Source organism: Heptranchias perlo, chromosome 11, assembly GCF_035084215.1.
Source record: "Heptranchias perlo isolate sHepPer1 chromosome 11, sHepPer1.hap1, whole genome shotgun sequence".
NCBI lineage: Eukaryota > Metazoa > Chordata > Chondrichthyes > Hexanchiformes > Hexanchidae > Heptranchias > Heptranchias perlo.
Window position 1 is genome coordinate 68,701,856 of NC_090335.1, and position 15,130 is coordinate 68,716,985.

At 43.8% G+C, this 15,130-nt stretch overlaps 1 protein-coding gene across 1 annotated transcript in view; it reads left to right on the forward strand.

Moving 5' to 3' along the window:
* The window catches only part of LOC137326857 (uromodulin-like 1), a 93,073-nt gene that overhangs the window by 13,603 nt on the left and 64,340 nt on the right, over window positions 1-15,130 (forward strand). The window contains exons 5-11 of the mRNA XM_067992237.1: window positions 553-739; window positions 2,738-2,878; window positions 5,018-5,140; window positions 7,653-7,907; window positions 8,512-8,624; window positions 10,744-10,963; window positions 14,610-14,750. Of these exons, the coding sequence (XP_067848338.1) occupies window positions 553-739; window positions 2,738-2,878; window positions 5,018-5,140; window positions 7,653-7,907; window positions 8,512-8,624; window positions 10,744-10,963; window positions 14,610-14,750 (1,180 nt within the window). The remainder of the gene's footprint in view (window positions 1-552; window positions 740-2,737; window positions 2,879-5,017; window positions 5,141-7,652; window positions 7,908-8,511; window positions 8,625-10,743; window positions 10,964-14,609; window positions 14,751-15,130) is intronic.

Below are 15,130 nucleotides of genomic sequence, written 5' to 3' on the forward strand. Positions count from 1 at the left end.
TGCAAGGGCCAGTCTAACTAACGGCAGACGCCATTAGATGCCCTGCTACACCAAATTATGGCCCGTTATCTGGTCATTATCTCATTGCTGTTTGTGTGCAAATTGGCTGCTGTGTTTCCTACTTTACAACAGTGACTACACTTCAAAAAGTACTTCATTGGCTGTAAAGTGCTTTGGGACGTCCTGAAGTTGTGAAATGTGTGATATAAATGAAAGCTCTTTCTTTACTGCAGTTCTGTATGTATCAGAGGATAGTACAATCTGCTCCAGCTACACCTGCTCTTTAGCTCCAAAGGATTTTTTCCCCCAATGAATACTTTAAGGGTTTGTCACATGCCATACATAAGGCAAGTGATTTGGTGAGGAGCGATTCCCCATGACAAATTCTGTAAAGTTCTACACTGACCACATATTTGTTGCCTGAACAACTCCAATTTTCATTAAAAAAGGTCCTAGAAACAGTGAACGTGTTGATCTAAGTGATAATGAATCACCTGTTCTAGACAAAAAAAAATCTGTGACTTGACTGTGACACATCTGCATTCACTACAGGTGATTGGCGCTCTGCATCCGTTGAACTCCTCCGTGTATCACATCCACACCCAACAAGATGGAGAGTACAAAACAGTATCAAAACTTTTGCTGGGCACCAGGCCTCCAACTACACTGGGGAATATATCTAAAGAGCTACAGAAGGTTTTAATAAACATTGCAGAAGTTTGTCACTTGGAAACCAAAGGTAAATTTTAATTTTTTCCCCCCCCTGTAGTGCAGTGGAACATTGTCTCCATCATTACCAATTGGAATTTTTGCTGGAGCTGATGCTTCATGCCCAGACATGAGCAGGAGTCAGGGCTTTGGGTCTGGAAAACCAGCAGGAATCAGGGCTTCAGTTTGGAGGCCAGCAGGATTCAGGGCTGCTAGCGTTAAGGTACATACTTGGGGTTCAGTACACCCAGGAATGTGTTCGCTTGATAGAAAAAGCAAGCACAACAAAAACAGCAACTTGCATTTATATAGCGCCCTTAATATCCCAAGTGTTATAAAACACCGAGCCACATAAGGAAATATATTAGGACAGGTGACTAAAAGCTTGGTCAAAGAGGTAGGTTTTAAGGAGCGTATTAAAAAGGAGGGGTGAGGTGGAGAGTCAGAGACGTTTAGGGAGGGAATTTCAGAGCTTAGGGCCTAAAGCAGTTGAAGGCACAGCCACCAATGGTGGAGCAATCAAAATTGGGGATGCGCAAGAGGCCAGAATTGGAGCGCCAAGATCTCATAGGGCTGTAGGGCTGGAGGTAGTGACAGAGATAGGGAGGGGCGAGGCCACTTCAAGAGAAAAGCGTTTGACTTTGCATAGAGTCTTTCGCCATTGTAGTTTCGAAGGTCAACTTAGCTGCTTTCCACTACAGCAGGAAGCCTGTGGCTGTAATCATAATTTTCCCACATGGGTTCCTAGCTTTCGGATACAGCGTGTTTGTTTCCCCAGCAGTTTTCTCTTCGCCTCCTCCCCTGAAGTTATTGACTCTACATTGGGCGTCATTCCATGACTCTACATTCCAAGGGTGTCAGTAGTCCTCTTGAGCCTCGCCCGAGTGGTCATTCTTCACGTCAGCAGGGTTATTTGAATGTGGGGGCTGTGCCAACCCGATTGTTATCTGACGTCCACACATGCATACTTCCAACTACTGGACAGCAATCAGGAGCAGAAACCCAGGTGGATTTGCCCCTTCTCTAACCCAGGGGTACAGAGGCCAATTGTAAATCCTCGTTGTGCTTTTCTGCATGGTTTCCTATCTTTCTACCAGGTGTTGTGTTTGAATCACATGGCAGAAAGAGGGGGCGATCCATGTACAGTGATGAAAGTTTTTAGTTCTATCAATGTTGTTGGAGGAGATGGAGAAACGTTTTTGGATTACAAATGGCTTCTACAACGATTCAGCAGATTGATCCAGCGAGATACACATCAGAAAGGGCCCAGATCTGATCCTTGGTCTATGCTGAGTCAGCTGATTTAAGCTGGGGTGGTAGGGGCACTATCATGGTCCGCATACCCTCCGGTCAGGGAAGGGGAAATTGTCTGGGTGCCTGCTCCCGATTGCCATCCTGTGCCTCCTGCTCAAAAGTGCACTTTTGTGACCATCGGATGCCGAATGGTTGGTTGGGTGGCGATACCTACACCCACTGTCTAGGCTCATGTGAATGATGGTCATTTTGCTGAAGTAAGGGAGGGCACCTGGCAGCTAAAGAATTGCATCCTAATAAGGAACATAGGAACAGGAGTAGGCCATTCAGCCCCTCGAGCCTGTTCTGCCATTCAGTTAGATCATGGCTGATCTGTATCTTAACTCCATTTACTTGCCTTGTTTCCATATCCCTTAATATACCTAACAAAAATCTATCAATCTCAGTTTTGAAATTTTCAATTGACTCCCAACCTCAACAGCTTTTTGGGGGAAGAGTGTCCCAGATTTCCACTCCCCTTTGTGTGAAGAAGTGCATCCAGTAAGGAGTCAACACCTTCAGGTGAGAAAAGAAGGGAAGGAAAATGGCAGAGGAAATCTTTTTCTACGAAGGGTAGTTTAAAGCTTTTAGCAAAGGCATTTCCATGGGTAGGTTTTCCAATTAAACAAACATCTCAGTTGTAATAAACACTGGGAGAATTGAACTCTTCTTTCTCAAATTTTGGTTTTACAGGTGATTTTTTTTTTGCATTAGTTTAACACAATCTCCTCTGCAGATATCAACGAATGTGAACATGCAGAGCTGAACTCCTGTTCTCTGAGAGCAACCTGTTCAAACACGGACGGGTCTCACAACTGTACATGTCAGAGTGGCTTCACAGACGGAGAGCCTTCCAGCCGAGGCAGAGACTGTAAAGGTAATGGTCATCCAGCTAATCTTGGAGTGAAGATAGAGGCTTATTTGTTCTTCTTTTGTGCCTAATCAAGGCCAGGCTGTGTGCGTTAGAGAATGGAACACTTTCCGTTTCAGATGCCCAGTGTCAGCATCAAGACTCCCAGGGCAAAAGCAGTTAGTGAGTGGGCAAATACATGGCAGATGCAGTATAATGTGGATAAATGTGAAGTTATCCACTTTGGAAGGAAAAACAGAAAGGCAGAGTATTATTTAAATGGTGATAGGTTAGAGAATGTTGATGTACAAAGGGACCTGGGTGTCCTTGTACACCAGTCACTGAAAGCAAACATGCAGGTGCAGCAAGCAGTTAGGAAGGCAAATGGGATGTTGGCCTTCATTGCAAGAGGATTTGAGTACAGGAGCAAGGATGTCTTACTGCAGTTATGCAGGGCCTTGGTGAGACCACACCTGGAATATTGTGTGCAGTTTTGGTCTCCTTACCTAAGAAAAGGATATACTTGCCATAGAGGGAGCGCAGCGAAGGTTCACCAGACTGATTCCTGGGATGGCAGCACTGTTGTATGAGGAGAGATTGGGTCAAGTAGGCCTGTATTCATTAGGGTTTAGAAGAACGAGAGGGGATCTCAATTGAAAGGTAATAAATTCTGACAGGGCTAGACAAACTGGATGCAGGGAGGATGTTTCCCCTGGCTGGGGAGTCTAGAACGAGGGGTTGTTCTACCCCATCTTAGGATACGGGGTAGAACATTTAGGACTGAGATGGAGAAATGTCTTCACTCAGAGGGTGGTGAACCTGTGGAATTCTCGACCACAGAAGGCTGTGGAGGCCATGTCACTGAATATATAGGAGATAGATAGATTTCTAGACACAAAAGGCATGAAGGGGTATGGGGAGAGGGCGGGATACAGTATTAAGATAAAGGATCGGCCACAATCATATTGAATGGTGGAGCAGGCTTGAAGGGCCAAATGGCCAACTCCTGCTCCTAGTTTCTATGTTTCTATGTCTGGTAAATCATGGTTAGATGCAGAGTAAAGTTCCCTCTAGGATGCCTCAAAAAAAGCACCCCAGATTTTTCCATTCCCCACACCAGCCACCTTGTCCCCTCTGAGTGAGGCCGTCACCTCAGTGCCAAATTAAGGCCCGTCTTGGGCCGTGGTCCGTGCCTCCTAGGAACTGGGTTGGGTTTGCCCAAAACCCTTCCAGCCAGCAGACAGAAGAATTATTTCATCCCATCAGAATTTAACACCAAGTCTTCGAGGTGAAAGGTCAATGTCTAAATCACTGTCTGGACCAGTCTATTAGACTTACTTATTTTATTCTTTGGTCACACTGCACCATGTGCCTGTGATGCGGGTGGGAAGCCTGCACAAATGCTTTCCAACTGCTTGGGCCATCACAGCCCAGCCCAATCCCATCCTCCCCCTACTTCCACACATATTCCAGTAGGGGGGGGACATCTTAGCAATCAAGGAGTGGGACCACAGACTGATTTCCCCCCACTCAGGGGCACTGAAGTCATTTGTAACTCCAATTTCAGTTAACTCAGTACCAGACCAGAAAGGAAGAAAGAACTTGCATTTGTATAGCGCCTTTCACAACCTCAGGATGTCTCAGAGCACTTTGCAGCCAGTAAAGTACTTTTGAAGTGTCGTCACGGTTGTAATGTAGGAAATGCGGCAGCCGTTATTCGCACACAGCAAGGTCCCACAAACAGCAATAAGATAATGACCAGATAATCTGTCTCAGTGATGTTAGTTGAGGGATAAATATTGGCCAGGACATGGGGGAAACACCCCTGCTCTTCTTCGCAATAGTGCCATGGGATCTTTTACGTCAACCTGAGATGGCCTCAGTTTAATGTCACATCTGAAAGATGACACCTCCGAGAGTGCAGCACTGGAGTGTCAGCCTAGGTTTTGTGCTCAAGTCTCTGGAGTGAGACTTGAACCCACAACCTTCTGACTCCGAGGAGAGAGTGCTATCGATTGAATCGGGTGAACCTGCGTTCCTCCTGATCTGTAAGAATCAGCTCCACACTGGACAGTGCATTTACTATCTAATTTGTTTCACTTTATCTGTTCACTACAAATTTTAAACTGAATCTTTTGCAAAACCATCCATGTTTTGCTTTCACAGAAATGACCACAGATGTTCTGATTCCTGCATCAAGCTCAGGACAGTCGAGCAAAGCCTCCTCAACAATCACTGAGCTGGAAAGGTCGGGAGCTAGCGCTCCATCATCTGAAATGCCCTCATGCTGTACGTACTTTGCTTTCTTTCAGGGTTGTTCCAGTACCTGTTCTGTTCTGTTTTTTGGGAAGCACTAGGGGTACTGGGATTTAAATAAAGCCAATGGCTGAGCTCACACACCAGCCTACGGTTTTCCTGTCCACTAAAATGAATGGGGTAAAATTATGGGATGGTGAGTACACAAGACCAGTAACCTGGCCAGTGTTTCTGTCCACCCTGTAGATTTTCCCGCAGCGGTAAGCATTCCAACACTCAGAACTACCCTTTATTAAACAACTGACTTCCTATGTAATCACTGACAGGTACAGGCCCATAGAGTTCCTCCTGTATCATGACAGATGGTTGACACAGAGTTCATCCTTTGCCATCACTGACAGGTACTGATCGACTGAGTCCCTCCTGTATAATTACTGACAGGCACTGACCTTCTGAATCCCTCCTGTATAATTACTAACCCATCTAGTGCCTCCTGTATAATTACTGACAGGTACTGACCCATCCGGTTACTCATGTACAATGACTGATGAATTCTTTTCACTGTGGTACTGCTTCACAGGACCAACAAAAATATCCTTGTTCTGAGTATAGTGGCAGTGGTGAACTTTTGTTGATATTTCTCGGCTGGGTTAACCATTGACTCCACAATATAAGCTTGTATAAAGTAGAATCCTAGAATGTTACAGCACAGAAACAGGCCATTCAACCTATCAAGTCTGCACCACTGTTTTTCCCCATATGAGCCACCTAATCTAGCTCCACAGTCTTGATCGCTCTTGTACCCATTAGTTGCTTGTAAAAAAAAATAATTATCTAGTTCCTTTTTAAAAGTCTTATAGACAATGTTTTTAAAAAAAATTCATTCATGGGATGTGGGCATCGCTGGCAAGGCCAGTATTTATTGCCCATTTGTAGGTTGAGGCATAGAATTCCACATTGTAATCACCCTCTAAAAAAGGAATTTCCAACCTGACTTAATTCTTTTTATGATTATCTTAAATTTGTGTCCTCTCATTATTGTCTTGCCAATCAATGGGAACAACCTATCCCTATTTACCTTTATAACTGAGAAAACCTTTATCAGGTCACCTCACAACCTTCTCAGATGTAGTGAACAAAGCCTTAACTTCTCAAGTGTAGCCCTCAACCCTAGTAACAATTCTAGTGAATCTATGCTGCAACATTTCCATTGCTTTTATATTTTTCCTATAATGGGATGCCTAAAACTGTACACAATACTCCAACTGCGACCTAACTAAGGTCTTGTTACTAGTTGAACATTACCACCCTGCTTTTATATTCTACGCCTCTAGGTAGAAAACTAAAGATTCAATTTGCCCTTTTCATGGCCTTATTTGTTGTCCTGCCACTTTCAATGGCCTCTGCATCTGTACACCAAGGTCTCTGTTCCTGTACAGAATTTAAAATCTTACTATTTACGTTGTATTTCTTCTTATTTCAAAAATGTATTATTCACTTTCTATTTTGAACTGCATCTGCCACCTATCTGCCCATCCTGATAGCCTATCAATGTCCTCCTGCAGTCTTTCACAGTTTTTCTCACAATTTGCTCTACCCTCCATTTGGTGTCATCAGCAAATTAACATTGTTAACTGATCTGGGCTAAGGAATTGAGGTACGTAAATAGTAAATAAGAGCAGCCTTGACACAAATACCCACCTATCACCACTTTTTTCCAGTCTGAAAAAGTTCCTTTTGCTCCTATCCTTTGCTCCCTGCCCTTTACCATCTCTATGTATATCAACACATTCCACTTAATTCCATGTGACATTACCTTTGCCATAAGTCCCTATGTGGTATCTCATCAAATGTGCTCACTGACCTAAATTGGTTCCCAATCCAGCAACTCCGATTTTAAAATTGTCATACCTGTTTTCAAATCCCATCAAGGCCACACTCCTCCCTATCTCTGTAACCTCCTCCAGCCCTACAACCCTCCGAGATCTCTGCACTCCAATTCTGGCCTCTTGCGCATCTTCAAATTTCATCGGTCCACCATTGGCGGCCGTGTCTTCAGCTGTCTCGGCCCCAATTTCTGGAAATCCCTCCCTAAAACTCTCCGCTTCTCTCTCCTTTAAGATGGTCCTTAAAACCTACCTCTTTGACCAAGCTTTTGGTCATCTGTTCTGATATCTCATGTGGCTTGGTGTCAAATTTTGTTTGATAATGCTCCTGTGAAGCATCTTGGGATGTTTTAATATGTTAAAGGTGCTATATAAATGCTACTTGTTGTTATGAAAACCTATATAAACCACATCCACTTCAGTTGCTGTAGCTATCCTCTTATTTCTTCAATGAATTTTATAAGGTTGGTGCTGCTTTTTAGAAATCTGTGCTGATTAATTCCTTTTTCTTCAAGTGCTTAGTAATTGTATCCCATGTTATTGACTCATAGCTTACCAACCATGAATTAAGACTATACAGTGTAATAGTCAGTGCGATTATATTGTGAAGGTGAGTGGGGTGACAATGTAACTATGCTAACCCTACTCGTTTTCAACAGCTCCTTTTCCAGTTGCAAACTTGACCATTGCCAATGTCGCCAGCACCAGCTTTCAAGTCACTTGGACATCAGTTACCAGTGAAGATCAAACATTTATTGTGCAGGTGCTGAAGAAAGATAGCATCGTGAATGAAGTAGAGACGCAGGAAATGGGTTGGACGGTGTCAGGATTGGAACCTGGGGTTCTATACACAGTGGAAGTCCATTGGAAATCCTGTGAAGTCAGCTTTGTCAAAGAGCTAAAAGTAAAAACAGGTAATAGCACAGCCCTAGGAAACATTCATGTGCCTATGCACCAGAGTGGCCTCCTCTTGTTCACATTACTGCAAGAAATTTTGATGGAAATCGGCCATTCCTATTGCCAGATGGTTTTTTTCTCTTGCTCGAGAGAGGTTCCACAAATCCAACCAGCCTTTGTTTCCTCATGCAAGTGGCCATTCTTCATTTGTGAATCTAGCAGACCATTTGACCATGGAGAGCATCTCAGGTGGGCCAGTTCCTGTCCTCACGCATGCACTTTCCACCAGGAGTCAATGTACAGCAATTAGGATCAGGCATATTGGCTAATTTTTCCTCCCCCTTCCTTTAGGCCAGGGGTACTGAGACCAACTGTAGCATTCTCACTACTGCCTCAGCTGAGATAAAGTCAACTCAGCCCAGACTGAGGACCAGGTGTATAAAGACTTAGTACCAGGCTAGGTGGAACCACTAACCAACAGGTCGTCAGTTGTGGGTTGGGGAGGAGGGGGGGCGGGAGGAAAGAGAGGGGGCAGGGGGAAGACAGTAAACAGTATTTAACAAAGGAGGCAGTCTTTGCAGGATTTTCCCAGAATAGTAATGCACTCTCAATGCTTTGCAGCCGCCTTATTATTGGACGGAAGAGTGAGGATCAAGAATTATAACTTCACTGAAAATCTCAGCAACACCAGTAGCAGTGAATTTAAGCAGTTTACACAGCTTTGGCAGCAAGAGGTAAGGGAGCTTGACACAAGGTACAACTGCAGTTTGAAAACATGACAGTACAGCATTGTTCAGAGCTGTGGAGGGAGGTAGTGCACTGTCTTTTCATCTCTGGGAGCTGCATTTTAATCCAGTCCAGACTTCAGGGATGAAAATCTTCTCTCTCCTGGTTGTAAGGGTCCTGTGCAAAATGAGTCTGAATAGATAGTGTTGGGTGAGGGCCCACAACCCCAAATTACGGTGGTGTAGTGGTTATGTGGTAACGTGCATCGAGTCTACAGCACAGAAACAGGCCATTCAGCCCAACTGGTCTACGCCAGCATTTATGCTCCACACGAGCCTCCTCCCTCCCTACTTCATCTAACCCTATCAACATACCCTTCTATTCTTTTCTCCCTCATGTGCTTATTTAGCTTCCCCTTAAATGCATCTATGCTATTCACCTCAACTACTCCTTGTGGTAGCGAGTTTCATAATCTTACCACACTTTGGGTAAAGAAGTTTTTCCTGAATTCCCTATTAGATTTATTAGTGACTATCTTATATTTATGGCCCCTAGTTCTGGTCTCCCCCACAAGTGGAAACATTGTCTCTGTGTCTACCCTATCGAACCTTTTCATAAAGATCCCAACAGGTCACCCCTCAGCCTTCTCTTTTCTAGACAAAAGAGCCCCAGCCTGTTCAGCCTTTCCTGATAAGTGTATCCTCTCAGTTCTGGTATTATCCTTGTGAAACTTTTTTGCATCTTCTCCAATATCCCTATATCCTTTTTATAATGTGGGTACCAGAACTGTGCATAGTACTGCAAGGGTGGCCTGACCAAGGTTCTGTACAAGTTTAACGTAGTGGTGATAGAATCATAGAAAGGTTACAGCACAGAAGGTGCCCATTCGGCCCATTGAGCCCATGCCGGGACCACTGATAGAGGTTTGATACTTTTTCTGGATTATTAGTCCAAGTCCAATAACATGAGTTCAAATCCCACCATGGCAGTTTGAGAATTTGATTTCAGTTTAAAAAGCTGGTATCGGTAAAAGTGACCGTGAAGCTGTTGGATTGTCGATAAAACCCAATTGGTTCACAAACGTCTGGCTTATGTGACTCCAGTTCCACACCAATATGGTTGACCGTTAAACTGCTTTCTGAAGTGGCTAGTAAGCCACACAGTTGCATCAAACCTCTACCGGTGGTTCAAGAAGAAGGTCCAGCACTGCCATCTCAGGGCAACTAAGGAACAGGGCAATAAATGCCAACAACACCCACATCTAGAGAATGGATTATAATTTAGTGTTAATTGGTGTTAAACTGGCAATCTCACTTAGGGTGTATGCATACAACAAGTTTAATATCAGTGCAAAGTGGTTTTCGCTTCACACTGGCACTAAACTTGTGCAGTGTAAATCGGGTGTTAAGGCTCCACCTGATTCCACAGCAAAGCGGTAAGACTGAGACCACCTTCTCCAGGGAAGGTCAGTCCACTTTGCTCTGGTGTCAGGTCAAGCAGTGACTCTGGATTTATGCTGCATTTACAATATAAGTGTAGTGTAGGTGCTACAATTGTAGTGTAAATGGACTCAGGTGCCAAAAGGAAATTCCTGGTGCAACAAGGAATATTCTTCTGAGGTTGGCCTAGAGTGGAGAGCGCTTTACTTTGTTTGATAACACCCCTGTGAAGTGCCTTGGGACGTTTTACTATGTTAAAGGCACTATATAAATGAAAATTGTTGGTGTTGTTGCTGACAAGAAATTGTTTTTCTAAAATTTGTTTATGGGATGTGGGCAAGGCAGTATTTATTGCCCATCCCTAGTTGTGTCTGGAGTCACATGTGGGCTAGACCAGGTTCCCTTCCCCGAAGAGCATTGGTGAACCAGCTGGGTTTTTACAACACTCCAGCAGATTTCATGGTCATTTTCTGATGCTATCCCACAAATTATCAGAATTATTGAATTAAATTTCGGAATTTACTACTGTGGCATTTGAACTCATAACCTTTTGGGTTACCATAAAGACTAGGCTGCCCTTCTCCAAATTGAGTGCCTGAAATGGGAACCTCACACTGAAAAGCATAAAATTAAACACAATGAAGAAGTTAAAAACTGTTTGCAGAGTTTATAATACTTTTCTTTTTAGGTTGAAAAATCCCTTCCGCCAACGATCCATCGATGGTACCAAAGTGGGAAAATTCTGTTCCGTATAAAATCTCTCAACTATGGGAGCATTGTGGTGAACTTTGAAATTGTTATTGATCAAGGAATCAAACTCAGTGTCTGGAATGTATCCTCTGCTCTGATATCCTCTTTTTACAATAGCTCTGTCTTTGAGTATGATCACAGCAGCACCTCCATTTCAGGTAAGTGGACTCCTTAGATGATTAGACTTGGATCTCATTCTTAGAAGGTAGAAAACTCTTTTCTTAACTAATATTAAAGTGATACTCTCCTGACCATCCTCACCCTCCGTAAATGTAAACGCATTCAAAACTCTGCTGCCCGTATCCTAACTTGCACCTAGTCCTGTCCACCCATCACCCCTGTGCTCGCTGACCTACATTGGCTCATGGTCCAGCAACGCCTCGATTTAAAAATTCTCAATCTTGTTTTCTAATCCCTCCACGGCCTCGTCCCTCCCTAACTCTGTAACCTCCACCAACTCTACAACCCTCCTAGAGCTCAGCGCTCCTCCAATTCTGGCCTCTTGCGCAGCCCCAATTTTCATCGCTCCACCATTGGCAGCCGTGCCTTCAGCTGTCTAGGCCCCAAGCACTGGAATTCCCTCCCTAAACCTCTCTACTTCTCTCCTCAAGACACTCCTTAAAACTTACCTCTTTGACCAAGCTTTTGGTCACCTGTCCTAATATTTCCTTATGTGGCTTGGTGTCAAATTTTATTTGATAACACTCCTGTGAAGCGCCTTGGGATGATTTACTACAAATGCAAGTTGTTGTTGATTAAAGTGACCTATCAGAGGAGGTGGTGCTGCAGATCACTAGAGTTCCTGTCTAAGGTAGGATGCAGTTTTGATAATCCCTGGCTTCCTGAGCTCCTGGTCTAAACTGCACTGATTAAGGAAGAAACATTTGACAGATAATTCTTTCTGGGCTGTTGTTCCAATTTCCCCTTTGGCACTTTAGTAGTCCTGAGAGCCCTTTGACCTCTCGGCTATAGCTGGTGCAGGTAGCCTGAGGTGACCTCAGGGAATTTGGGAGAAAAATGGAAGGATTTTGTGCCCCGAGAACATAACATAATAATGTATGGAATGAGAAAAGGCCATTCCCTCCAATGGTCATGTCCAATTTGCAATGTCATGACCACTTCTTGACTAATTTGGGGGTGGGGGGGGGGGAGGGAAAGGGAGTGAAATGTGCCTCGGGTGGCAGGACAAAGTGGGCACTAACAGTTTGGCTGCCTTTTTTACACATTGACCTTGATCGTGCCTGCAATTCCCTCCACATTGAGTTGAGGATCACTGTGGTCCTATCAAGGGAGGGCACGTGGAGGAAATACAGATGGGTGATTACCCCGGGCTGGTCTCAAGCACTTCCTAATGGGTCATTATAGAGAGCGACAGGCAGAAATCATTCTCTTGGCTGACGCCAGTGATGGGCAGATCACAAGAGAGGAATTGGAGAAGAAAAAAATGGGCCAAAATTGCCGAGTTCCCGCTCCGCCGCCGGAATTGTGACAGGGCAGGACTTCTGCCACTGATTGTCCAGGCTGTCCCAAATCCCGGGGATGGGATCATTTTAATATTAGGGACAGGGGAGGCGCTTACCCAGAGTTGCTGGCAGAAGATCCTGTTGCAGCTTGCCACTTCAATGGGGTGGGGAGGGGGTGGTGCTTGAGGCCGTTCACGTTATACAAGGGCCTGCATTCTAGAGGCAATTAATACCCAAAAAAGTTTGAATTAACTTTGCAACATCTTTGGGGACATCAGAAGGTTCAGTATGGAATCCATGCCAACATCCACTGGGCCTAAGAGAGACAAGCTGAGTGAAATTGCATTGGCCGTATAAATAACATGCATCTCCAGTATAATTGGTAGCTAGTTCCTGTATAAGACACATGTATCACACATGTATCAGGGAAAAATGCACAAGTGTCAGCTTTTACACTTATAAGTGTCAGTGTGTACTGTTTTAAAAAGGCCTTCATGAAAAACTGTCGGGCCATTTTATTTTCATTTGAAGTGGGAGAAGGCCCACACCTCTTTTCACCATGAGGAGATCACACACTGACGTGATGGGAGTGTATTCTGGATGCAGTGCTTTGCGTGCTTGTAAAACATCGTAGGAATACGGTTTAATAACAGAACTGGTGCCCCTTTAATTGAGAACACAAGCGCTGGTCTTTTGACAACCATTCCACAAATTTTCACCCCTTCTCTCCTGAAGGCCCTGACTGGTGTAGAGAAATCCTGACTTCCTGTGAATCTTGAACCTGGACGAATAGTCAAGCAAAGAAAGTCCCCACTCACGGTAGTTCCTTTAATCAAAAGTAATTAATGATGTTAGAATTATACAAGCATGCATGAGGCAAAATCAAACTATACACATGACCTTCTATAAAATCCCATTATAAACTTAATAATTCACAACATTATTATTTAATAACATAACAAGTCATACAAATATCAGGCAAATCATGTAATATATACAACCTTTAAACCAAGGATTTTGTATCATCAAGGCAGCTCAGAAGTAATCAGCTTCTTGTGTCTCAAGGTCCTCTTCTTCTTGCAGTGTGGTAGAGACTGTTTCTACCATGAGGTCTTCTTTTTATATTGTTTTTGACCGATTGGGGGAATGTCATCTTTTTATTATTTTTATTAGTATACCCATGATTGACAGTTTAGGCTTTGATCATTAGTATACCCCATGATTGATAGTTGAGTCAATCAAAATTAGGTGCAATGATCTTATGTGACTGGAATATGGAGGCCTTTCTTATCTCTGTGCCCCAGACAATTTGGTCTTTGATTCTTACCTGTCAATGGTTTCAAATGTTCTATGTCCTTGCACATCCCGTATCATGTGGCCCCTTTCATTTCACCTTCTTATACCATTTTCTTTTCCCGAGCCATAACTTTGTTGTAAGCCTTTTGATGTGTGCCCTTGTAGCAACATGTTGCCTTATAAATTCCAGCAATCTCCTTTCCCCATACAACCTCCTACTGTGATAAAAGCTTGTGTTTCCAAAAGCCTAACAACCCTTTGAGCTCAATATTATCCATCTAGCTTATTTATTTAATAATCTAGATATATCTACCTGCACAGTACAATGTCTTCGGTCCAGAAACTCATACTCTCCAATGCCATCAGTGTCATTGAGGGAAGAACAGGATTTGTGAGAACACAGTTTAAACCAGTTCTGTCTACATTACTGTGTTTGCAGTTTTTCAAATGTCTTTGTTTAAAAGGAGCACGGTTAATCCTTTCCTTCAAATGTGTTTTGTTCAAAGGGTTTTAACCCTACACTTGTGCTGATGATTGGTTCCACAGGAGGAGTTGCTCACCTTCTGCTACCATCCTTCATGTGTGAATCTAATTAGTGAGCACCGGCATGTTATTCAATCAAAAGTGGCATTAAAGCCTGATCCTAGCTTCACTCAATATCCGCACGTGTGCAGTGTGGAGGTCACTGGATAGAGATAAGGGGGCTAGATTTTCAATTTGCCACCTAGGCATAACACTGGTGTTGCAAATTGGTCGCCCATTATAGAAATTGCCCAATTTTTATTTCTGCTGAAGTCAACCCTGGAAATCTACCCCGAGGAATGGCTGATTCTTCCCCTGCATAGCCTGGGGCACTGACGCCAATTGCAACACTCCTACTGCCACCCTGAGTTGATGCAATATAAAATGGTGTGTGAGTGTGTGGTTGAACTCCACGTTGGATAGTGCGTGTACCCGCTGAGACATTGGAAACTGGTGGTGTTTAAGAGGTAACAGTGATGGAATTCTACTGCGTTACATTGTTTATAAATCTTTATCACCTTAGATGTTAACGAATGCATCTCACCTATTTACAATGACTGTTCGCCTCATGCGATGTGCAAAAACACTGATGGGTCATACACATGCATCTGCAGCGAACGTTACAGAGATGTGAATCCAACCTGGTCTGGTAGATCCTGCGAAGGTAAGACTTGAATTGCTGGAACAATTAATAGAGGGTTTAAACAGAGCTTCTGATGTGGACTGTGTCACAGAGTCTTAAACAGGCACTAGGAAAGGGTGCGCAAACTACGGCCCCTGGGACACCTGCAATCCCCCCCCCCCCGAAACCTGATAGTTGAGCCCAAGAAGCCCATGCAATTCAGTGCTACCTTGTGTTTGCGTTTCTTCTTCCTTGGTCTCTCCTCTTTATATGTTGTGGGGCCTGGAGGTTGAGAAAGATATTCATGTGATGAACCTCTTCATGATAAGTTTTCTGGTACCATTATAGAATGATAGAATTTAAAGTGCAGAAGAAGGCCATTCGGCCCATCGTGCCTGTGCTGGCTCTTTGAAAGAGCTATC